The 26,753-nt window shown below is 41.1% G+C and overlaps 1 protein-coding gene across 1 annotated transcript; it reads right to left on the bottom strand.

Annotated features, from left to right (window-relative positions):
• Positions 1–719: 719 nt before the first annotated feature.
• Positions 720–25,201, bottom strand: MTAP (methylthioadenosine phosphorylase). The gene is made up of 8 exons (XM_081319847.1): positions 24,934–25,201; positions 19,296–19,382; positions 18,391–18,449; positions 17,135–17,302; positions 11,816–11,918; positions 9,577–9,816; positions 5,253–5,375; positions 720–2,020 (listed from the first exon to the last, which is right to left on the bottom strand). Exons 1-8 carry the CDS (start codon positions 24,964–24,966, stop codon positions 1,982–1,984), a joined length of 852 nt encoding a protein of 283 aa, XP_081175973.1. The 5' UTR covers positions 24,967–25,201; the 3' UTR covers positions 720–1,981.
• Positions 25,202–26,753: the final 1,552 nt, after the last annotated feature.

The raw sequence follows: 26,753 nt of genomic DNA, 5'->3' as shown, positions 1-26,753 counted from the left end.
TCAACTTACAGCTCATTTGTTTAGTGATCAGTCAAAGTGACTAAAACACTGGAAAAAGTGGTTTATAATCAAGTCCTCACATCTACGACCATTGCATCACCCCTGTGGCCATGTGATCAAAATTCAGGTGCTTGGCATGCATTTACAATGATTGCAGGCATCCCAGGGTCATCTGATTGGCATTTGTGACTTTCTCAGTGGGCTTCCAACAAGAAAAGTCAATGGGGGAAGCCGGATCTGCTTAACAATCACACAATTCACTTTAACAACTGTACTGATTTGTTTGACAACCATGGCAACAAAGAAAACGTTATAAAATCAGGTATGAGGGTGACCCACTGAACTGCCTTGCTTAGCAATGGAAAATCTGGTCCTGATTGTGGTCATGAGTTGAAAGACCATCTGTACAGAAAAAAAAAAATGGCTGCTGAATAATATGCTGGCTTTGGCATTTAATGTTCAATTGGCAGGTTTGGATACATATTGGCCGTTGGATTCTGGACTGTTCGTTAATACTACAGAACCCTTGAGTCCTGAGAATTACACCCACATGGTACAAGGAGATGCTATCAACTATCTGATGTGCCCAGCAGCCTGTGAAAAATATGGTCTTCTTAAGCCTCCATCAATAAAACCATTTTCTGCTCATTCAGAGCAACCTAAAGAATACCTAGGGGTAAGCACGTCTTGTTTCAAACAAGTAAGACACAGAAGACGTTACATTGACTTTTATTTGAGAAAAGCAGCAATGCGTCTTTTCTTAAAAAGAAAAGGGGGTGTTTTAACATACATAACTAAGGCATAATGTGCAAGGATACGACAGTACACTATTACTGTAAACATTCAGCAGCAGCATTCCAAACAATGTGAACATGTCCTTCAGAGACATCACAGTATTTCTTCACCTTTCACGCTTCAAACTAATTAGTGACAAAAAGCTAAACACGAGTCTTGAATGACTTGGTGCAGAATTGTTTCCAAGACACAGAGGATTTTTTTTCTGAAGTGACATAGTATCCTTGGTTTGGAGAAGCTACCACAGCCATGAGGCCCCCAGAAAACTTCTAACGGAAATGGAGTTGCTTAACACTCACTATTAGCAACTGAGGGAATACATGATTGAGTCCTTTGTGGTCTTTAAACGTCGTTATTCTTACCACACAAAACCCACGCATCCTTTTTGCTGTCCAAAAAACCCCCCTTAAAGCCATTCAACTAAAAAAAATAATAAATCAACCGAGTCTACTTATCTGCTACATAACTCTTTTAAAAAATCATATAGAAAGAAAACAAATCCAGCAATTTATGAAGTCCAGTATACTAAACTGAAAACACAAAAGAGAACAGATTTGACATTAGTCATAAAAAGCAAATATTTTCTTAACAATAGGCTAAAAACATAAAAACCGTATCAAGTCACTTTGGAAAATCTTAAGCCAGGAAACCTTTAAAACAAAAAAGTGCCACCTGTAATTGCTCTTATTTTTTTAAAAGTCAGTAATTTGCTGTTAAAAAACATAATTAAAAAATGAATTTAATCTCCATTCAAAACCGTTTTTTTTTTGCATTATAAAAATGCTAACTGAATGGCAATTTACTACTATAGCCACTCTGGGGGTGGTCATTTGGGGGTGAGCAAGGGCATATAAACATACCTTGTTATGGCTTTGCCAGGTTTGAACTGAGTTATGATCTAATATTTGAACTAGAGCTAATAACCCTTTTTTTCCCCCTCTTTCACATCAGTGGAGCATGATTATCAAGTACCAGCCATTGCGTTCACAGTCTGAAATGTCTGTTTTACGAATTAATTACTTTTCAAATCTGCTGTGAATGTTCTGTTCTTCAGCCTTTGCAAGATCTTATTCCAAAAGAAGCATATTAGCAGATGGGAATGAAAAATGCTGCATCCATTAAAGGCATTCTTTAAAAGTAAACATGCCTATCCTGTGATCTTCAAGTACTGTATCTTGTTAGGTTTTTAATGTTTTGGTAGCATAACGGATAACTGCACAGTATTCTGAAATACAAGAATCAGAACAAGGGGGGGGGAGAAGAAAACTGCATTAAGAAACAATTATTTAAGGTTTGTTAATTATTATACAGAAGTTACGACCCATCTAAATAAAAGCACTACAACAGATTTTTGGTAAAAGATAACAAAAGATATGCACAAAAGTTATGGGGTGCCAAATAAGAGCCTTAATTCACTTCAATACCTGAAGGCTTTGTTGCCTGAATCCTGCTTGATACATCACAATATATTAGTGTTTTACGACATTATTACTCTGAATCAGAAACAAATACAGATAGATTTTGACTTACGAGTTTGTTTAGTGACCGATTTAAGTGTTTAGCAACAGAAATTTGGGGCTCAATTGTGATCGTAAGTCGAAGACTATCTGTAAGGAACGAGGTCAACTAAAGTGTGTTTTCTCCCTACAAAATACAAAATATTTTGTGTTCCAAATCTACATTTCTTCTTACATAGGGGAGGAGATAAAATATTAATCACACTTGCCACTCTCTCTCTCTTTTAGAATACAGAAGGGAAACTTGTGATTTTCCAGATGTTGCTGCAGTACATCTTGGCCTGTCTTACCATTGGTTAATGAACCTGGGATCAAAACTTTAACAACGTATAAGAGCCATAGTTTCCTTGTTTCTGGGCTAAAGAATGCACAGTTTAAGATTTACACAACTTTACTCTTGCATTTAAATGTAGTTGGTTGTTTGAATATTTGCTGCAAATAAAGCCAGGTAGAAGGATAACTAACTACTCAAAGAAGGGCATACGTCATCTCGCCAATTTTACTGTGGATTGGCCAGCTATAAGATATGGCTTGATTCCAGTTTGTATAGTCTTTGCCATGATCCAAATTCTCCAGGTGATTCCTACAGCATTGCAAGTGCCCCCACAAGAGTTACCAAACTTTTAGATATCACCTTCTAGAACGGGGGTCCCCAAACCCTGGGCTGTGGCCCACTACTGGGCCATTTGGAACTGGGCCATGGAAGTAGTGGGTGGGTGTGCACATGCATCCCCATGTGTGCAAGCTGCGGGTGTCTGCCTGTCGCTCATGCGGATCCATCCCCTCTCCTCCCCATCCCTGGTCTGCAAAGTCAGAAAGGTTGGGGAACTCTGTTCTAGAGAGCATTTAGTTCAGGGACCTCCAAACTTGGCAACTTTCAAGACTTGTGGACTTCAACTCCCAGAATCACCCAGCCAGCATGGCTGGTTGAGGAATTCTGGGAGTTGAAGTCCACGAGTTGTCAAGTTTGGAGACCCCTGATCTAGTTCATGGAATGTCCTCTTTGGGTCTACAGCAGAGTTGGCACCTATTTGCATGCTTCTGGAATCAGTATTTACTTACCTAGACCAGAGGTAGGCAACCTTGGCTCTTTTATGACTCGTGGACTTCAACACCCAGAATTCCTGAGCCGGGATGGCTCAGCTTGGAAACCTCTCCCTTTTCCCTCAGCACGGCTGGCTCAGGAATTCTGGGAGTTGAAGTCCACGAGTCATAAAAGAGCCAAGGTTGCCTACCCCTGACCTAGACTCTTACTACTGCCACTCTGAAATTCTTCAGCTTTCTGTTTCAGCGTTTAAACAAAAGTTCTTAATTATGATGTGTGAACACATGGTTGTGCTTGCTTGTAAACGTGGACACAAGTATCTACTGTAAAATGTCCAGGATATTTAAAATGTTTTCTGGAGAGTTAGAACACCAATATATTTCAAATCATGTGTGGCAAATGCAGAAACCAGAAGTCCAAGAATTGGTGGGATTGGATGTCTGGACCATACAACGTATCTTTTTAAAAGTTGGAGTCTAGGTCATCTGAATATGTCAGGGTAGCTTCTTACCGATAACATATGGAAGTACACTGTTGATCCGTCAGCTGATGAGCTCTATTCAACTTAAAGATTCAGTTTGTTAAAAAAAAAGAAAACCCAAACCCTGTTATCTACCTGCTTGCCAATTAATAATTCAACCCCTGCTCACGGCTCAGCTTTAAAAGTTGTTAATCTTGTAAGTGTAAGAGAGAATATTTAGCCAGGCCTCAATCCAAGTTTTATTTTTTTTATTTTATTTTAATTCCATTTATATCCCGCCCTTCTCCGAAGACTCAGGGCGGCTTACATGCTTAGCAGTAGCCTTCATTCTATGTATATGCCTGCTTATTAGGGCTTTCACACACACCCCCAAGCGGCATTATTACAAAGTCAGCTTAATTGCCCCCAAAAATCTGGGTCCTCATTTTACCTACCTCGGAAGGATGGAAGGCTGAGTCAACCTTGAGCCTGGTGGGATGCGAACCTGCACTAATTGCAGGCAGCTGGTGTTACTTAAGGAGGCATTAGCCCACTGCTCCACCAAGGCTCTTTTAGGGCGGCCTGAATGATGTTCTGCTCTTAAAGAAGATTTAATTGGGCTGTTCTGGATCTTAACTGTAACTGTATGTAACTGTAACTCTTCAGCACAGGGGTCTTCAAATTTGGCCCTTTTATGACTTGTGGATTTCAACTCCCAGAATTCCTCAGCCAGGCATGCTGGCTGAGGAATTCTGGGAGTTGACGTCCACAAGTCATAAAAGGACCAGGTTTGAAGACCCCTGCTATAGCATGTTCTAAATGTTAGATTTTCTAGATTTTATCTTTGCTACTTATGTTACTACTGCAATGTTTTAGTATTACAGGTAATTACAACCATTCATTTAGCAACTGTTTGAAGTTATGGTACTGAAACAAGTGACTTATGACCGTTTTTCATACTTATGACCATTGAAATGGCCCCATAGTCACGTGATCAAAATTTGGATGCTTGGCAATGGGTTCATATTTATGATGGTTGCATTGTCCTGGGGTGATGTGACCACCTTTTGTGGCTTTCTGACAAGCAAAGTCAATGGACAAGCTAGATTCAACTAACTGTGTTACAAACAGCTGAAAGGATTCCCTTAACAACTGTGGCAAGAAAGGTCATAAAATGGGGCAAAATTCACTTAACAGCTGTCTCGCTTAGTTAGCAACAAAAATGTTGGGCTCAATTGTGGTTGTTCAGTTGCGGATTGCCTGTACTGTTTCACCTGTAGTTAGTACTTATTGCATTGGAGCTTTTCAACGTAAACTCTACTTACACTGGGGATGGGCCTTCTCTCATTAAAAGTACCCTGGAAGCTTTTTTTTTTTTTTTTAAAAAAAAAACACATATACCTAAATAATAAATTAAATAGAAACATCAAATTACTTTCAAGTTCTGATGGGTTTCTGACCATTCCATGGATCCAATCTGTGGTATGGCAGTGAGTAGCAAACTGGTTGCTTTGTTTGCATTCTCCTTCAATGTCTTCAAAACTCTGTCCACTGAGACCTACAAGAACAAGACAATCATTACACACACACAGTCTTCATGTATTTTTGCTTGTATGAGTACGCACAAAACAAACACATGAAATTTAATACAGGAAAATAAATATACAGGAAAATGTGTACAGGTAGTCCTTGATATATGACCATTCATTTAATGACTGGACAAAGTTAAAGTGGTGCTGAAAAAGTGACTTATGACCAATACTTACCTCATGGGTCACATGATCAAAATTTGAGCACTTGGCAAATGGCATTTATTTACAAGAATTGCAGCATCCCGAGTCATCCCAGGGGGTTTCCAACAAGCAATGGGGAAAGCTGGTTTTGCTTAATAACCACATGATTTGCATAATAACCATGGTAAGGTAAAATCTTGTACAACTCACTTAGCAATCTCGTTGCTTAGTGATGGAAATTCTGGTCTCACTTGTGGTCATAAGTCAAGGACTACCTGCAAATGTATCTGTAAGTAAAGGCTAAAAAAAGTCCTGGGATTACATTTTTTAAAAATAATAATAATGAAGAATAGATTTTTCTTTCTCTCCTCTATACCCAGACAGATTATTGCTTCTTGAAAGCTATAATCACTATTCCAAATGAATCACAAAATTCTTCCATAATTTATCTATATCAGGGGTCCCCAACCCCCGGTCCGTGGCATGCCAGCAACTGGGCTGCACAAAGAAAACCCCATCTGCGGGATGCAGGCAGCACACAAAGCCACGACCCCTCTGGTTCACAGAAAAACCTCTCTCCACGGAACCGGTCCCTGGTGCCCAAAAGGTTGGGGACCTCTGATCTATATGGTTAACACCATCTTTAGACGCTTAGACTTAGTTGTGATCTCCTTGGCAAAACACACTGAAAAACAGGAAGAGATTCTTTGCTTTTAGCCCAATTGTTAATAAAGGACCTCTGCTAACTCCCCCCCCACCTGCCCAAAGGTTTAAGTACATTGTAATGACAATTTTATCTTTAACATGATTTTCCATAGTTGAATTATAAGCTGTGTGATCTTCCCTATGTCTTTTGCACAAATAAAACCTATAGCCTCATTTAAATTCCACTCATATTTGACCCCCATAAATTGACTGAATGAAGTCAGTTAGCATTTTCCTAGTGAATAAATCACCTACAATAGATTTCTCAAATGAAACTCAAAAGACGTCCACTTACAATTTTAGCACATTTAAGATCTTTACTATATTCTACTAAAACCCTACAAAACAGTTCAGGTTATCATTATATTACAAGTATGGGGGTTGACAATAACTTGCCCATGTCACTTTACCAGTGAAATTATTTCAAAACAAATAGCTGGGTTAGCAAAAATATTAGTTATGTTAAGGACCCCACCCATGTGAAACCTTAAAGGCTGACAGATTTATAGGACTAGATTTTTTTTAAGAAAAAAAATCAACTTTATCAGTGATTTGCAGATGCATGCACCCAGAAAAGGATCACAGGAAAACAAAATGTAGAAAATATAGGCAGTGATCATATTAACAACTATGGACAATGGACAAAACAATGTATGTAGACCACTCATATTTCCTGGTCCTGAGTACCAAGGAGATAGAATTAAAACTGCTTTACCAGTAGCAATTCAGCACTTTCATACTCCCCTCCAAATTTAATTTCAGCTGTGAAAGAAACGATTGCCTAAAATTATCCACACCTGTTTGAGAGAGCTGAGAGTGAGACAAAGTTTTAGAGTCTGGAATACTCCAAGCCAGTATGATAGCTCCATTTCCATTGATTATTCATTTCTGTTCTCCTAACTACAGGTAAGTATTCTGCAGGCATTAAGTCAATTTTCCTTTGGATATTTTGTTGATTTTTTTAAAAAAGTCCTCCTTTAAAAAAGGAAGACAGATATTTTTCTTTCTGGATTATTTGCACTACCTCCCTCCTGTGGTTACAAATGTACCTACATTTGGAGAATGAGCCATCACTAAAGTTTATACAGTAAATTAAGATGTTCCCAATAATGCTGAACATTCCCAGCACCCATCACTACTGCATGTAAAACATCTGGAATTCTACTGACTGTATATCCCCGAGGAAGCAATCCGACTATCTAGGAAGGCATCTCTCAAGCAGCAAGACTCATTGGCAAACATTGTGTTCAAAATATAGCAATTTTTCTTTTTGACTGGGAATTCCCTTTACAGCAGGGGTGTCAAACTGCTGGCTCGCAGGCCGGATGCGTCACACAGAAGCCGCACCCACCCCATTGCCGGCAATGGCAAAACAGTCCCTATACGTTGCGCGATGTCATGTGATGTTGGGAGTTTGACATGTCTGCTTTACAGGCATGGGCAGCCAATTAAACACAGGATCATTCAAGCAACAGTAACAATAGTGAACAGCTATTATGGTAGGGCCTTATAACTGATTTTAATATAAAATTAACTGAACATACAGAACTAATGAAATTGACCAGTCTGGTCCGGGGGGGGGGGGAGTTTTTTTTAAAAAACAAACAAACAGCAAAACCTTTTATTAACTTTTTGTTGAAAGATGAAAAGACTGAATTGATTGTTTGGGTAATACTTATAAAAAGAAGGGTGGAAGGCATAACTGTATGTTTTCTTCTCTTTTCATTCTCTTTTTCATACTATCTTTGCCTTGTATACTATTACTGTACAAAAAAAATTCCATACATGTATAAACACACACACACACACACACACAGAGAGAGAGAGAGAGAGAGAGAGAGAGAGAGAGAGAGAGAGAGGAGAGAGAGAGAGAGAGAGGGGAGAGAGAGAGAGAGAGAGAGAGAGAGAGGGAGGACTTCTCCCATTGCCTTAAGCTGTACCTCCTAATAGATGAAGACCCTTATCAAGCTCATGCTATTCGGCCTTTAATTGGAAATCAGCACCTTGAATTGCACTTGGAACCTTACTATGAATGAGCAGAGTTTGTGCAGCAGGCATGTAACATGGCAGTTCTGCAACTAACTGCCGCTAAACATGTATGTGCTTGAGACCAGCTGAAGGGAAGACCCACAGTAAGGTACAGTACTGTACCTTACCCTACCCTACAGTAATCCAATATGGTTGTTCCGTATTTGACTGGGTTTTTCACAGCCTCACCTGGTGTGCCAGTTGTAGCCTTACCTGGTATAAGATGCATTGAAGACGGCCACTCATTCCTTCGTTATCTCTCAGGAACAAACGCACGAGTGGGCATCTTCAACGCATATCCTATACCAGGGGAGGCCAGAACTGACAAACCAGGTGAGGCTGTGCAAAACCCAGTCAAATATGGAACAACCCTGGTTCGAGTCAACCTTTCCACCTTGGTTGGTTTGGGCTTGGTTGGGTTGAGTTGGATTGAGTCTATTTTTCCCTGTTCAAGACTCATAAGAGTTTTGCAGACTCTTATGAGAAATAAAAGGTAAAGGTAAAGGTTCCCCCGCACATGCGTGCTAGTCGTTTCCAACTCTAGGGGCCGGTGCTCATCTCCGTTTCAAGGCTGAAGAGCCAGCGCTTGTCCGAGGATGTCTCCGTGGTCATGTGGCTGGCATGACTAGACGCCAAAGGCGCACGGAACGCTGTTACCTTCCCGCCGTAGTGGTTCCTATTTTTCTACTTGCATTTTTACGTGCTTTCGAACTGCTAGGTTGGCAGAAGCTGGGACGAGTAACAGGCGCTCACTCTGCTACGTGGCACTCAGGATTCGACCCGCCAAACTGCTGACCTTCTGATCGACAAACTCAGCGTCCTAACCCACTGAGCTACTGCGTCCCTCTTATGAGAGATAGAATTTCTGAAATATGCAGATAGGGATAAATGAGGGGATTCATTTTAACTGGTTGTTTTTAAATTTCATCAGTGTTTGCATTCTGGCCCTGCTCTTTTCTGGCTTGTTGCAAGCATAAATACACAGTCACACGCATACATGAGCCTATGCATATATATTTACAGGTATGTCACATGCACTCATTTCTTCTCACATCCAAGAAGCTGGAGGCTGACAAGTGGGGAAGAAACCGGGCCCCACACAGATTGACAGCGTTTGTAATTTTTCCATCTTTTGGGGGGGGGGCTGGGGGTGGGGGAGAGGGATTCATATAAAAATGACATGCAGAAAATGGGATAGCTCAGCCAAGGGATTTGGCAAGTAGTATCGTTCCAATTTTTGTGTCTATACTCCTGAAAAACATATGCCCAAGGAAAACAGCAACTTCCACTCACCGTTTCTTCATGTTCTTTCCAGCAGTCGTAATCTGTTGCCATGGCAATACTCGCGTAGCAAATTCCCGCCTCCTTTGCCAGAATGACTTCTGGGACAGTCGTCATATTGATAACATCAGCTCCCCAGCTGCGAAACATCAAGCTTTCAGCCCGAGAACTAAAACGTGGCCCCTCGACTGTAATTACTGTCCCCTTTGAGTGACACTTGATTCCAAGCTTTTTGGCAACATCCAGGAGAACCTGAAATCATCAAGGGAGATGAAAGAGCCACCAACTACCTGAGCCCCCCTCTAAATATTAACTAATATCTCATGCAGAATATCAAGATCATCTCTATTATCTCAGTTTTTCCTGCACCTGCAACAATGCTCAAGTCTACAAAAGCACAGCTTGAGAACAGCAACAAATTAATGCTTTAATTGCTTTATTTACTCTGGGAACATACTTGGTTTTCTGTCAGGCCAACAGCAGCCTCGTTTGACTGGGCAACGATATGCTAGGAAATAGAAAAATCGAGGGGCTGGGGCTAAGAAAAAACAGAAGTTGACTGAATTTATATTCAGTTGAAAGATAAAACATTATTCCCCATTCCTGCCTTTTATTTCCTAAGACTCATTCCAGCAAGGCTTAAGACCACAGAGTCCTTTTAGTACAGGATAGCAAATGCAATCAATGCCTTGGCTTCTCTTTCCCAAGAGTCTATTACGTTGTCCCAAGAGGCTTCTGGATTTTGCAGAAACAAGGTAGCAGCTGCAATGTGGGTAAATCTCTACTCACGGCCACTCATGCCCTAGTCACCTCCCGTTCTAGAATACTGCAACGCGCTCTACATGGGGCTGCCCTTGAAAAACGTCTGGAAGCTGCAGTTGGTGCAAAATGCAGCAGCCAGCGTGGTTTTGTGCAGACCTCAGTGTGCACGTGTCACCTCTCCTGCGGAAGCCGCACTGGTTGCCGATTTGCTTCTGGGTGCAATCCAAGGTGCTGGTTGTCACCTTTAAAGCCCTTAATGGACCAGGTTATCTGAGGGACCACCTCTTGGAGGTCACATCCACCCGACCCACTAGAGCAGTGTCTCCCTTCCTCTGGAACATCATTCTCCGTAGATTGTCCCCCACTCTAGCACTCTTTCGGAAGGCCCCGAAGACATGGTTCTGGCAGTGGGCCTGGGGAACCCAGAGTGGGATGGAGCCCATTAAATGGCTGGTGTGAGCGTGTGTTGTCTCCAGAGTGCAGGTTATTATTTTATTATTATTTTTTCTTTTCTATTGTATTTTTATTTTCTGTAAGCCGCCTTGAGTGGCTGTGAGTGAGTAGGCGGCAATATAAATTTTCCAAATCAATCAATCAATCAGGGTAGTCAAGTGGGGAAGGGACAGGGAGAACTATAGCCATAAAGACCTTACATTACTTACTGCCATATTTCTCAACCATTCAGACGTGTGGACTTCAACTCCCAGAATTCCCCAGTCAGCACATTAGCTGACTGGAATTCTGGGAGTTGAAGTCCACGCATCATAAAGGTGTCAAAGCTGAGAAACACTGACCTAGAGATTGCCGATTTGCCCAACTATCTCACTGCTGTAATTTCTGACATGACAAATAACGAAAGGGAGAAGCCGCTGTAGTGCAATTTTCAATCATGTGCAAGATTACAAGATAATTCACCTAACACTATTACGTAAAGCAAAGAAGGGAGGCTCTATGTGTTGTCTGGTATCCATCCAGCTGCACGTTAGTAAAAGAATGGTAGGAAAATGGGAATGGTGGGAAAATATACACTGCTCAATCACAGACTGGATCCTACACAGGTAGTCCTCGCCTTACGACCACAACTGAGCCTGATGTTTTTTGTTGCTAAGTGAGACAGCTGCTGAGTGAGTTTGCCCCGTTTTTACAACCTTTCTGGCCACAGTTTTTAAATGAATCACCGTAGCCATCAAGTTAGTAACAACGCTGTTAAGTGGATCTGGCTTCCCCACTTACTTCACTTGTCAGAAGGTTGCAAAAGGGGATCATGTGAACCCTGGGAAATTCCAACCATCGTTGATACACGCCAGCCGCCAAGTATCTGAATTTTGATCACGTGACTGCGGCGATGTGGCAAAGGTCGTTAAGTATGAAAAACAGTCACAAGTCACTCGTGTTGTTGTCACTTTGAATGGCTTGAATGGTTACTAAACAAAATGGCTGTAAGTTGAGGACTACCTGTACTAACTTCAATAATGTAAGATCTACTAACTTCTCTTGTTTTGGCACAGAAAGGTTCCGCCATAGAAACATGGCACACTCCTGGGAGGCAGGAATTAGTCGAGTCATAGAAAGTGAGATGCCTTTTTGTTGTCCTGCAAAGGAAAAAAAAAATACTAATCAGAGAAGACAACGTAAGACAAGCCTTGATGTAAATCACGAGTATCCGGCCTTTTGGCTTGCTTTGATTGAACAGGAATTGTCTTGGGCTGCATGTAAAACATACAATACAGCCAGTGTAGGATGATACAAATCACACAATAATGTTCAAAGTTTAGGATTTTGTGGCTTCCCCATTGACTTTGCTTTTTAGAAGGTCGCAAAAGGGGATCGCATGGTACCCAGGACACTGCAACTGTCATAAATATGAGTCAGTTGCCAAGCTTCTGAATTTTGATCATGTGACCACGGGGATGCTGCAATGGTCGTAAGTGTGAAAAACGGTCATAAGTCACCTTTTGCAGTGCCACCGTAACTTCAAACAATTGAACAATCACTAAATGAAACCAAGGACTTTATGTTAGAAGAAATAATATTGTCATAGGCAAATTAATGGGAAACAGGGCAAACCATACCATCCAACTGAAACTAGACTTTGTGGAAACAAAACATACCCACATCCTCGTTGGGAAGACTGTAATAACTGCTCTTCTTCCTCACTAAATTTTACCGGACAACCACAGTAACAGAATTACAGTTTGTTCTCGAGTGGGGCGGGGGGGGGGGGGGAGAGAAATGAAACGTATTCGGACAGACACGTAGAAAGAGGCCTTAAACAGAAAAGTGATGATAAGAAGACCAGAAGTTAAAAAAAGAAAAGATGGAAAGGAACAAAATGCTTTTCAATTTGTAAACCACAACTGGCAAGAAAAACATAAAAGACCGTCTCACGCCTTAAAAATGCACACAGAATGCTATTTCATCAGCCAAATTCAGCTGAAACATTTGTGGACATACTGGAGGGAAAAAAAGGGAGGAGAGCTAAAAATGCAATCCTGCCAAGACTTCAGAACATCAACTCTGACCAACCCTGTCAGCATTACCAAAGGCAAAGAAGAATGGGAAGAGTTGCTAATTCCAAACATCTGGAATTTGCAGGGAACAGGAACATACATACATACATCACTCCTGCCAATATGAAATGGCCTCTTGACAAATGGCTCTGCTAAATGAGTAAGAGAGAGAGTAAGAGAAAGACATTTCAATAGCTTTGCTGCAAAGTTCTGAGTCACTATTAGACATACAATGACCTTCGCTCATTCCGCAGGGACCTGAAGACCTGGCTCTTTGAGCTTTCTGGCCTGGAGTGAGAATATTAATTGGGATTTTAATTGTATTTTAATTGGGGTTTTATTTCAAGGTCAATATAATCTTTTTAATTGATTTTAAGTTTTGTAATTTGTTGTATTGTTTTTAAAAACCTTGTGAACCGCCCTGAGTCCTACGGGAGGAGGGCGGTATATAAATCTAATAAATAAATAAATAAATAAAATACAAGAAATAGGCAGACTTGCAATACAACGACAGTCTGCTCCAATAGGATTAAAATTCCCAGAATTCTCTGGCAATGTCTATGCTGACCAGGATTCTGGGAATTGCAGTTCTAACATGTGGTGGGCATCAGGGAGGGGCCACAACGCACAGCTGCAGCAAAGATGATTGGAGGAGTGAAGATTTTTAGCCATACTTCATACAGTAAGAAAACCAACGTGGTGCAGCGTTTATTTTATTAATAGAGCTGCTGCATAACTCTTGCTGTGACAATAAGCAAATTTGATTACAGCTACTCTGGGATCACAGTCTTCTTCAGAAACTAGCATTTTCCCTGGGAATCAACTCGTTCAGGTCATGGTTTGACTCTGGAGAGGCTGAAGTTACATTTAAATCAATTGCTTGCATATGCTCAAGAACCCTGCTTGGAGTTCTTGCAATGCGATGTGTATCATTAAACTGGAATCCACCAACTTCACTTCAAAATGTAAGCTTTTGCAGCAGTTGAGAAAAGAGTATCAGAAATGTAGCTTTTAGAAAGGAGATTTTAAAAATGGACATTATGAAATTTAGCCATTATAAATAGTTCTGCCAGCTATTCTAAAACCTGGGAAATTTACCACAATTCATTTCTTCCAACCCAAATGTCCAACCAACTTCACATGCAAAGTCAATGGGTCAGGCGCCCTTAACAACCACACGACTCACTTAACAACTAGCAGTCACGGCAAAAGGTTGTAAAGTGGGGCACAACCCACTTAACAACTTGCATAGCAACACAAATTCTGGGCTCCATGGTGGTCATATGTCGAGGATTGTTTTTGGCGATTTAAGATGCCAGTTGACTTAGTGAATTTCGGAAGAGAATGCAGAAAATATGAGATTCTGATGGATTGTGTATATATATGAAGGAACAGGTGTTGTGATGTAATACAGTGAAGCAGTAGGTTCCCAAGAAGGAGGGGGCACATTCCAAGGATGGGGACGCACAACCTGAGACAACACAGCCTGGAGTAGGATAGCCACTCCCTAGAACAGGGGTAGGCAACCTTGGCTCTTTTATGACTCGTGGACTTCAACTCCCAGAATTCCTGAGTCTGCATGGCTCAGCTTGGAAACCTCTTCCTTTCCCCTCAGCATGGCTGGCTCAGGAATTCTGGGAGTTGAAGTCCACGAGTCATAAAAGAGCCAAGGTTGCCTACCCCTGCCCTAGAATCTCTGAGGGTATCTCCCTTTGGGTTGAGAGTAGTCTGGCAAGATTCTGTCTATATGGTGTAAGCAAATCAAGACCTGAACTTTGGCTGGATTTTCTGTGGCTATGCCATTCTTGGGCTTGGCCTGACACAGATGGATCTGGATATGTCCATTTGCACACGACACCAAGCTGGCAGAAATAGCCAACGCTCCAGAAGATAGGCTTAAGATACAGAAGGATCTTGAGAGACTTGAACGTTGGGCACTGTCTAACCAAATCAGCTTCAGTGGTGAAGAAAGCAAGGTTCTACATTTAAGCAAGAAAAACCAAATGAAAAGGTATAGTATAGGTGGTACCTGACTCAATAGTAGTAACTGTGAGAAGGATCTTGGTCCTAATGGACAATCACTTAAATATGAGCCAGCAGTGTGCAGCAGCTGCCAAACAAGCCAACACAGTGCATTAACAGAGGGTTAGAATCAAGATTGCGTGAAGTATTAACACCACTTTACAATGTTTTGGTAAGGCCACACTTGGAATACTGCATCCAGTTTTGGTCACCACGATGTAAAAAAGATGTTGAGATTCTTGAAAGAGTGCAGTGAAGAGCAACAAAGATGATTAGGGGACTGGAGGCTAAAACATCTGAAGAACGGTTGCAGGAATTGGGTATGTCTAGTTTAATGAAAAGATGGAGTAGGGGCAACATGATAACAGTGTTCCAATATCTCAAGGGCTGCCACAAAGAAGAGGGGGTCAACCTATTCTCCAAAGCACCTGAAGGCAGGACAAGAAGCAATGGATGGAAACTAATCAAGAAGAGAAGCAACCAAGAACTAAGGAGAAATTTTGTGACACTTAGAATAATTAATCAGTGGAAGGACTTGCCTCCAGAAGTTGTGGATGCTCCAACACTAGACGTTTTTAAGAAGAGACGGGGCAAGCATTTGTTTGAAATGGTATAGGGTTTCCTGCTTGAGCATGGGGGTTGGACTAGAAGACCTCCAAGGTCCAACTTTGTTTTTCTGTTTGTGTGTCAACTGCAGGAAGCATGAACTGGGTCTGTGGGCAATGGGAGAAGAAATCAGGCATTGAAGTCTGACTGTGGAGCTGGGCTTTCATAACAGAAAGGCTCGCTTTATAAGAACATTTAAGATCCATTCCTATTTTTTTAATAAATACCATAATTGTTTCTACAGAGTAATAAATGAAACTTGACATCTCAATTGCACTTTTCGTTTTGTTTTTTCCCCTTCTTTTTGCTGTCTTGTAACAGTAATTCATTTTGTGAAAAAATAAAGGGAGGAAAAAGAGATCAAGAGTTGGTATCGAGGTGCTTTAATCCACTGATCAAAATGTACGGTCTGTATTGTAACTCAACAGCTGGTCTAACCTGGCTGAGAAAACTAAGTTGTCTCAAAAAATGCAGAAAACTTTTCTTCCTCTCCATCGCACATATATTAAAAGCTAAATGGACAAACCTAGAGACATATGACACATTGTCCTTGTGTTTGGCTTAATAATAATAATTGTTATTATTAATAATTAATAATAATAATTGTTTCTACAGAGTAATAAATGAAACTTGACATCTCAATTGCACTTTTCGTTTTGTTTTTTTCCCTTCTTTTTGCTGTCTTGTAACAGTAATTCATTTTGTGAAAAAATAAAGGGAGGAAAAAGAGATCAAGAGTTGGTATCGAGGTGCTTTAATCCACTGATCAAAACGTACGGTCTGTATTGTAACTCAACAGCTGGTCTAACCTGGCTGAGAAAACTAAGTTGTCTCAAAAAATGCAGAAAACTTTTCTTCCTCTCCATCGCACATATATTAAAAGCTAAATGGACAAACCTAGAGACATATGACACATTGTCCTTGTGTTTGGCTTAATAATAATTCATCGTATCGTATTTTTTATAAATTACATCTATGAAAAACAGTAAATTAAAGTAAATTAAAGAGACAGTGGGGGGTCAGAACAATATCCTATACATCTCTCGGCTCGCAAAAAGAAGGGATCTTGTCAATTTCCCAATTACTTCAAAATATATGCAAAACATCTTGATGTTTTTAAACCTTCCATCCTCTCTCTTCCTCTGTTCTCCACCTACTCCTTCCTCCTAGCCATAGATTATCTCCTGCTTCTTCACACTTGTACTTTCCTTTTCTGCAAACTTGGCAGAAGAGCTGGGGAATCTCACCAGAACAGACGTATCCAAGACATTTTGTTCTCTAAGAAGGAGAAAAAGGCAAATAGGAAGATAGTGCAACCTCTTTTCAAGACTGCAAGAGGACAGACACCTTTCAATAAGGCAGGCAGCTTGGTGGGTTGTTTTTCTGGGGCGAGGGATTCTCCTATGGTGATATGGAACACTGTACAGCAGTTTCCTATAATCCCATGAGGTCACTCCTCCTCTTCCCGTATGTACTGCCGCACGAGAAGTTGGCTTTCTTATTGGAACAAAACAACGCGCTTGCCACTACTGATCAAAAATAGAGCTTAGTGCATTTGACAGAAGTTGATTTTTGGAATTATGTCAAAGCAGCAGAACCTCTTGCCAATTTAAGACTTAATTCTATTTCTTTAGTTCTAGCTCTACAGAGAACTAGATTTTCTCCCTTACCGGTCTATGAACTGGTCAATTATAACAAGATCTCCGGGCTGAATCTCTTCTCGTAATGAACCACAGGCAGTAGTCACTAGTAGATGGGTGCAACCTTCTTCTTTTAGTGCCCACATATTGGCACGGAAATTGATATTTGTTGGCATGATAGAGTGATGTCTCCCATGCCTGGGGAAAGAAAAGAGGAAAGGAATCTGGATAAACCTAAAAACGTAATATAAAAATGGAGGATAACAAACGGACAAGTTATTTGGGCAGTTACATCTGCACTGCAATGAGGAGTCAATACAGCAAATCATGATTTGCTCTGACCCATTTACACTAAAGATCCTCAAGCCTTTACAGGTTAAAGGTTCATATCTGGCCTCTCTGAGTGACAGGACAATAGACACATTCAGAAAGCAAGATGGAACAGAAAAATTTCATTTCATTGCAAGTGCACTGAAACTGTATCGTTGTTCCCTTATGTGACAGGTCATTTGTTGAAATGATTCTTTTGAGTTTCACTGGAGCTATGGATAAATTATCCCAACCTTATGCAAATGTGAGTTGAGCAGAATACTGGACACCAAGGGTGAGAAGTTAAACTGGGATCTAAACATGGTGGCCCCTTGTCAAAGTCCCTGATCTCACTTATTAGTGCCTGATGTTACAGCTATAATTTGAAGCACAGGGAAAAAAACACCAGCCTTTTGAGTAAGGAAGGTAGCAAGGAAAAGCTTTTAGAGTGGTCAACCCAGAATCTTCAGATTGTCTATGTTACTTACCTTGCAGACCAGATGTTAGGTTTGCCGGAGCTAGATTGGGGCAAGTAACTGGGGCTCACCCTGTTGCACGGTGCTCAAGTCTTGAACCCGGGCTATCAGCTTTCTGACAAGCTCAATGTCTTTAACCACTGAGCCATCGCGTCCCCAGTTCAATAAAGTATATAATCCTATACTATTTGGAGGAATTTCATGAGTAGCTGATATAATCCTCAACTATGAGATGGGCAATTCATGGTGATTATGCAATTTCTTGTGAAAGTTGCTACTTCCCACCACCCATACTGTGCCTTCTATCAGCCGCCTGATTGGTGAGCATCTAGGAAGCAAGAAGAGATGACAGCACAAGGGAACTCTAGCAGAACTACTCCGTAGCCTGCCAAACAGCTTGCATAGTTAGCAAGCTTGAAGGTTTGGCTTGATTACAATCAATGGTACATCACATTTCCTAATGCAACTCTAATTCACATGTTTTAAAGGAATTTCACCTACCTGCTTAGAAGCACACAGTCGACGTTTTTTATCTTTCCTGAAATCAGTGCATCTGATGGCTGGAATTAAAAACAGCACAAACAAATACTACAGAAGCATCATAAAATTCCACCAACAAATCACAAAATCTGATTTGCCACTAACGCAGGATCGAAGTGGGAAATCCATTATGGACCACAATCCTACCCATTAAATCACACACAGAAATAAATCTCAATAGGTTTTGATAAGACTTTGCTGCTTGCCAAAATCTGATATACTGAAAACAACTTCAAAGTCACGTTGTACATTCTTCAGAACGTTACAATTACAGAATCAATAGCAGCAGGCCACTGATCAGTAATGGCTATTCTGGGACCTGACTGCTTAAGATTTCTTGGTGAATGCTATGGGACTAATTCAAAGTACAGAACATCTCTGAAAAAATATCCATAAGCAGCAGGATGAGATTAGCTGTGATTCTGTGAGAAATATTTGTAACTAATGAAGAGGACAGTAGCTAATAAATCTGAAATGAAGTCACACTTTGTGAATACATCTACCCCACTAAATATACCCAGTATGTACAAGCCTTTCATGCGTACACAAGGAGAAGAACTGATTTCAGGCATCCACAGCCAGCTACCATGGAATCAGAGCCATTTGCCAGGAGATGAGAAATAATTTGGGCACCCAAAGACACATTCAAAGAACCATACTGTTTGATGACTTTCTTATCTTTCTTCATTCAACCCTTGCAAGTGTTAATCAAGCTATTTTAAAAATCCAATCAAGTTGCAAATGTACTGGGTGTTTTTTTCATAGAAACCTATGAGAAATTCTTGGAAATACAGCTAAGCCTCATGTCTTTTCCCTAGCACACTATATGCGCACAAAACAAGCATGACTTAGTTACCTATACACACCTTTCCGTATGGCGTATCAATGTATTTCTCTGCTCGACCTTCTAATATCTCAGGATCGTCCAGACCAGTCCCTCCGATAATTCCAATCTTCCAGAGAAGAAATATAGATTAGAAGACAAGATAAAAGGGTAATTTTTTTGCACCAATAATGTACCACTAATATCACAATTTCTTTGTTGCTTTATTTATTTTGATAAGGCTGGCTAACACACCTCTTTAGCCTTAGGCAACTTCCTTAATCCCTAATGGAGGACAGATGGAAAAAGTACTAGAAACAGATGGCCATCCAGTTTCTACAAGGTATTCGTATCAAAACAGGCACAGTAGCACACTTCATTCCCTTTGTAAGCTGCCAGAAGCCCAGAAGAACAAATCCAACAACAACACTAAGAGGAACAGACCTGCCCCCTTATCTCTGTTCTTGTTCTAGATTGCCCAAACAAGCCCTGTACATTTGGTAAAGTTTTCACCTGATGAACAGGAAGTCTCTACTCCAAAAATGGCAGTGCTTCTAGAAGCCTTTTAACGCAGTCTTCCTAAACCCGACGTATTCTAAATAGGTAGACTTCAATTCCCAAATATCACACATCTCAGAAGCATCAAGGTTGGAGAAAGCTCATAGGTAACATAAGAGAAGTAGCTTCTGACAGAATGTGTAACATCCACAGCACCTCACCCATAGCTCTCAGGAGAAACCGAGACCCATGTTTTTGACTAGTTGAGGTCTTCCATCTTATTTATTTTTTGAAAATTTGTTTGCCGCCTATCTCATCGTAAGGCTACTCTAGGTGGATTACAATAATAAAGGAAGAAAATGAAAGAAGCATAAACGGAACAGAGTAAAATAAGAGAATAAAATAAACCGTGAAAAAGGAACACAACTGGGAGTACACCGGTTAATTTTAACTGCTCCTCAAGAAGCTAAAAACACCACTTAAAAACAAAGCTTTTCCCTACAACCACAACCCTGTGAGGTGGGTTGGGCTGAGAGACATGCCTGAAACCCCCAAATTCAAATCACTGGCCACATGCTTGCAACACCCTGACGAAAACTGTCCACCCTGTCTGTGCAAGTACGCCTATAAGCACGCTAATTTCCACTTGTGAATTTACTTAGACACATAACCTTATGCTATTGCATGTAACAAGGAATGATAAAAAGCAATTAGTAAACTGTTTTTAAGGGAGGATAGGCTACTTATTTTGGTCCCTGTGAAGAATTCTAAGAATGATTCCCTAAAACAGGGGTGTCAAACTGCCGGCCCATGGGCCGGTCACGTCATCTGAAAGCCGCACCCACCCCACTGCCGGCAATGGCAAAACCGTCCCGATACGTTGTGCGACATCACGTGACATCGCGAGTTTGACATGTCTGCCCTAAAACATTGCTTGAGAATCAAATTAGTAAAGAAGCCATTGATTGTGATGCACATTTTTTTAAAGGAAAAGCCCTATTTCATATCGATCTTACATAAGTTTTTAAAATATCCAGCTCTATTTTTAACCACATAGTTCCTATGACACTATATATAATTAGAATTTTGCTTTCGTTAGGACAGAAGGCAAGGCCTTTTGATATCTGCCATGGATTCTGTGTGACATCTTATCACATAATGGGAATTTGATAGTTAATCTGCTGGTTGAACAAGAAAGCCCCAAAGCAAGAGGCAGAGGGGATAAGAATTATGTAAACCCTGCTTCAAAATTCCCATACAGTAATTCATCTACAATACTATATGACATGAGCTTGGCAAAGTAATTATTTTTCTATTATCTAAGGGTGAGCCAGACATAAGCAACTTTACTATGGAGTCTTATTCACAGAAATATTTTCTAACATCACTGACTTAATAGCTTCCAGGTAACACCATATAAGACATTCTGCATTTTGACCCCAGATAGTCCTCCACTTACAAGCATTTGTTTAGTGACTGACTGAAAAAAGTGACTTATTACGAACCCCTGCAGCATCCCCATGATCAAAATTTGGGCACTTGGCAACTGGCATGTATTTATGACAGTTGCATTGCTCCGGGGTCATGTGATCACCATTTGTAACTTTCCCACCTGGCTTTCAACAAGCAAGGTCAATGGGGGAATCCAGATTTCCTTATCAACTGTGTGATTCACTTAACAACTGCAGTGGTTCAATTAACAACTGTGGCAAAGGGTCGCAAAATGAGGCAAAACTCATTTAATCACTGCCTTGCTTAGCAATGGAAATTTTGGGTTCAATTGGGGTCATAAGTTGAGGACTACCTGTACAGTAATGGGTGATAAGCCATGAAAGTCTATTCCTTTTTTTAATATATTTTTTTAAATTAATTTTTTATTGAATAAACATTTTAAAACAGGTTGAATACAGTGTGACTTTTCTGGCTGTTATTTTGCCATACATACTATACCATACATCATATATCTCCCTAGTCATTGATCTTTTATACCATTTACATATTGCATTTTATACTATTTACATATTTATACCGTATATTTACGTACATATGTACGTCTATACACAACATAACTTCCATTTCCATTCTTATTTCATATTCTTTCTGATCTCTATCTTACGCTCACTTTGGGGTTGAAAATCTACACTTTCTCTCTTCTAGACGAGATTTCTTTGTTCTGACTTTTTCTTCTCGAGTCTAACCAATAATACATCTTATCCCAAACTTCGTAATACTCTGTTTCATCCTTGTCTTTAGTTTCCACGGTTAGTCTATCCATCTCTGTACGTATCAATTTTTTTTAATTAATTCACTCTCCATCGGGGAATTCCTGTTTTTCCAGTTCTGGGCATACACCAACCTTGCTGTTCTGGTATGCAACACTAGGTATGTCTCTCCTTTGTTGAACTTCCCATATATCATTTCCAGTAAAAACAATTCTGGTCTGAGATCTATCTTCAGTCCCAACATTTCCTCCAAGTCTTTATTAACCGCCAAAATTCTTTTGCTTTGGAACAAGTCCACCACATATGATAATAAGTCCCTAACACTTTCTTGCACTTCCAACATTGTGGTGATATATCTTTTCTCATCTTTGCCAGTCTTGTTGGGGAGACGTGCCATCTGTAAAACATTCTGTACAGATTCTCCTTATATGAGGTAGCCAAGGTTAACTTTCTATTTCTTTCCCATAATGTTTGCTATTTGTCTAAATCAATATTATATCCAAAATTTTGGGCCCATGTTACCATCACTTCTTTTACCTGCTCCTCTTCCATTTTATATTCCAATAAATATTTATATGTTCTTTTGATTGCTTTCCCCTCCGTTCCTAATAGGCCTATTCCTGTAAGGACCTCCTGGGTTGACAAATTTGTTTCAATCTATGTTCTCCTACCCATACCTCAACCCAGTGCTTTTTTGTATTAGAACTCAACGGAACAGAGTTCCGGCACCTTTTTTTGACGTATTTTCCAAGTTTTAAAAGTAACTTTTGAAAATTTTTTGTTTGGTCCATGTGGACTTGAATAGCCCTGTCAAGCATAGCAGGTTGGTGGCAAAATCATTAAAATGGTGCATGCGGACTGCTTGTGTGTCGAGTCCAATGCATGCATACTTTGTCCAGCTGCTCAGCTTGTGGCACTCCTCAGCTTGTGATTGGTCATGTGGTTGCACACTGAGTGCTTACTGTGGGCAGCCACCGTTATGTTTCATTACACAACTGACATTTGTGGGTGTATGTACAGCGATGGACTACGTGTGAAAGGTAAATAAAAGATTAACAAGATGTGAGTTCCGGCACCTTTTTTCTTACAAAAAAAAAAGCACTGCTTCAACCTATGGATGGTTAGCAAAGTTGCACAATTTGGCAAGGTGGACAATGCTCGGAGACTTCCTTTATAACAGAGACATGCTTAGTGTATTTTGGCTACCATAAACCACATATTTGCATAACTAAATACTTTTTGTCTGATAACAAAGAATAACAAGAAGGAACTATGGTGGTGGCTTCCTTTTAAAGAGATCCAAAAGTGAATTTTTGCTGGTAGCAACCTTGCAGACCATGAATCAGGGTTGAACCTGGCTAGCACTTAAAAGATAAGGAAATATCAGAAGTACCAATCTGGAAAATTAAAATATATACATATCTCAAAACAGCCAACACCTTTCCATTGGGTACCTAAGAAGATAACACATCCATGTCCATCAAATCATCAAGAATTGAGCACACATAAGTTCAGGCCTGTTCAGGTATAGGTGCTAGTTTTTGTTAAGTTTTTATGTATCGGTATAAAGTTTTGTTTTTATTCAAATCAAAGCAGAATGGCGGGAGAAAAATTCAATCTCAGGTAGGGCTCTGTTTCTCTTGTACCAGTAGTCCTCAACTTACAACCACAATTGAGCCCCAAATTTATGTTGCCAAGCGAGAAATTTGTTACGTGAGTTTTGCCCCATTTTACGACTTTCCTCCATTTGTTAAGCGAATCACCGCAGTTGTTAAATCAGTAACACGGTTGATAAGTGAATGTGGTTTCCCCACTGGCTTTTGCTTGTCAGGTCGCAAAAGGGGAACGATCCCATGACGCTGGAACACTGTGCAAATCAGTCATCCGCCAAGCATCGGAACTTTAACTCACGTGACCATGGGGATGCCGCAACAGTCGTGAATTTAAAAAATGGTTTTAAGTCACTGTTTTCAGTGCTGTTGTGACTTCGGTCATTAAGCGATCTGCGTTGTAAGTCGAGGACTTACCTGCATTCCTTTCCAAGGCTTCTGAAGAGCCTCGGAAGCCCAGTACAACACCTGGGTGGTCCCCAACTCCAAACTCTAGGAGGGCGGGACAGTGGGGGGGGGAGGGAACCAGGAGCTCTGCCCGTTGCATTGTGCTTGAGGGAGGGCAGCAGCCCCACGATCTAGCTCAGGGGTCTTCAAACTTGGCCCTTTTATGACTTGTGGACTTCAACTCCCAGAATTTCTCAGCCAGCTTTGCTTTGCTGGCTGAGGAATTCTGGGAGTTGAAGTCCACAAGTCATAAAAGGGCCAAGTTTGAAGACCCCTGAATTCTAGCTGCTAGCTTTTCATCTGAAAATCGGAGAAAATCCTGCCTCGTGTCCCATCCGCAGAAGGATCAAAGGAGGCGGGGAAGCAACCGAATAAAAAAAAGTCCAGCGAGCAGAGCAAAAAGCCAAAAGGGTTTATTAGAGGAGATCACGGTGGCAAGCTTGGAAACCCTTGTCGAGAACCAGATTGGTTGCACTGTCTCGGCAAACCCCCCCACCCCCGCTGCCCGGGATCATCGACGCGCTCTCGTCTCCCCCAGCCCGCAACGGCCAACGTTCACACGATTCCCCCACCTGCGCGCCTTCGCTCTGCGGTAAATCTCCCTGCGTTCAGCCGGGCTTCCTCGCTTTGCAGCCCGCCAGAGCGGAAGCTTACACGGCACCTCCTCCCGTCCGGCCAGGCGCCGCCGGCGGAGAGAAGCGGCGGCGCTTAGGCCGGCTAAAGGTGCGCCGACCTCGGTCTACGGAGCTGCTTCTTCGTGCCCAGAGGCCCGCGGGCGCCTCTTTGCAAGCCGCGGGAGCCCCGGGCTAGCCGCCGGTCGGGGGAAGAAGCTCTCCCGAACGGGGAAAGCCGAGGGAGGCGCGAAGCGGAGCGGGCTTTCCCGCTCGGCGAAACGGCGCCTTACCTTCACCGCCGAGCAGACGGCGGCTGCAGCCATGTTCGCCCGAAGAAAGAGGAAGGAAGGAGGCGGTGCCGACTTTTCCGCCCAGGGATTGTTCCCTCGTGTCGGGAGCCTGAAATGGAAAAAAATCCCAGTGTCAGCCTCGCACCGATATCGTTGCGCGAGTCTCGGGGTTTTCTTTCCCCACTCCCCCCACCCCCCGAAGGCGGGGAACGTGCGGAGATTTGGCAGCGCTTTTTTTTTTAATTTTGTGGAGATCGGTTTGCAGAGCCGTCCTCCTGAGGGCGCAGCGCCTTCTCGGGCCGAGGCAATTTCTAACCCAGCATAATAACATGGAGAGCCGCCAAAATGGGAAAATCGATCTGGGGAGAGAGAGAGAGAAAAAAGAAAGAAAGTCGTGATTGATTCTAGTGATCCAGAGGACGTATCCTGGCTTTGATTTTCTACTGAGCTCAGTTGGAATCGGAACAAACTGGTTCCAGAGAAAGAAAGATTTCTTTCACAAATATGCAACAAAGGGGGGGGGGTTGTGTCTTCTTAATCCAAGGAATACAATGGAGGGAAAGCTATAAGCAAGCAAAAGTTGGGACATTGTCGAGTGGTTACGGGCATCTCGGATAATCTAATATAGTATTTTGATTTTGTGGTGTGGAAGCCTTTTCTTAAATCAACTTTGTTTTATCACTGATTTTATTTTCTTATTGAAAAGGAAACTATTTCTTAGGAAAGATATATTTCAGTTTGGAGGAGATGGATAAATTATATTCAGAACAAATATGGGACTAAAAAGTTCCATTTAGCTTATGAGTAGATTTTAGTGGGATATTGTTATTGGTACGTTGTTTGTAGTTATGTTAAAGGGGAGTTAAAGCACATTATGAATTTGGTTAATTGTATATTATGCATAATTTTTATTTAGAATATGATTATTGTAACTATAATCCTGTATTTAGCTCTGGGAAGTGGGGGGGGAAGTGGGTGGGTTTGGGGTGGGAGGGATTTGGGGATATATTGTAAAATTTTGTTTTTGTAAAACTCTTTAATAAAAAAAAAGAAAAGGAAAGTATTTCTTTTCTTGAAAAAAAAGCACAAAAACAGACACGGTTGATATTTGAATGGGAGAATCAAAAATCTCAGAGTTGTAGCAGAAAGTCAGAAAAATTTCAGAAGGTGGCAATAGCAACCTATGATCACATTGTTGGAAGATAATTCATTAAGCTTTTATGTGGTTCTGGGCTGTAACAGCTAGGTGGCATCGGCTACCTTGATGCACACCTTGGTTGATCTGAGATAGGAAAAGGATTGAATCTGGCTAATATTTAGATAGAAGACTATTTGGAAATAATTCTCCAATGTATGAACAGCCTGTTTCTTGCGTGTCAACCCAAACAACTGAACGATATATGTTTCCCATCACTCCAAAATACATCACTCCAAAATACAGTATATAGACTGCAGAAAGGCAATTTTTCATTGGAATGTTACAAACATTTTTCTTTTGGCAAGAACAGCTTGGCAGTGGAACGGATTATCAGAGAAGTGATAAGTTTCTGAAATGAAGAAGAAGAGCTTCTTGGATGAGAAGCAAAATGTCTTAAAGGAAAAACAAAGAAAGTCCAGTTGCCTCTTGAAAAATCACTTTTGGGACAACCATAGCCTGGATGACTGAGAATCTCCGTAGACATGATAAGATCTGCTTCACTAGAGGTCTTCAAGCAGATGCTAAGCAGCAGGAAACTTTGAGGATGATTAGGGACTACTGCCTACATTCTTGATCCCATATAGTTTAGAAATGTTTTAATATTGCTGACCGAAGATTTGTC

The sequence above is a fragment of the Vipera berus genome, assembly GCF_964194415.1.
Source record: "Vipera berus genome assembly, chromosome: 2".
In the NCBI taxonomy this organism is placed as follows: domain Eukaryota; kingdom Metazoa; phylum Chordata; class Lepidosauria; order Squamata; family Viperidae; genus Vipera; species Vipera berus.
The sequence above is the reverse complement of the archived record's forward strand: the minus strand, read 5'-3'. Positions and strand labels throughout refer to the sequence as shown.

Excerpts from the sequence above, each read along its gene's own strand:
- MTAP (XM_081319847.1), bottom strand. The coding sequence starts at position 24,966 with ATGGCTGCAGCCGCCGTCTGCTCGGCGGTGAAG. Across the intron at positions 19,383-24,933 it reads CCGTCTGCTCGGCGGTGAAG|ATTGGAATTATCGGAGGGAC; the intron begins GTAAGGCGCCGT and ends CTTCTCTGGAAG. Across the intron at positions 9,817-11,815 it reads TCTGTGCCAAAACAAGAGAA|GTTCTCCTGGATGTTGCCAA; the intron begins GTTAGTAGATCT and ends TGATGATTTCAG.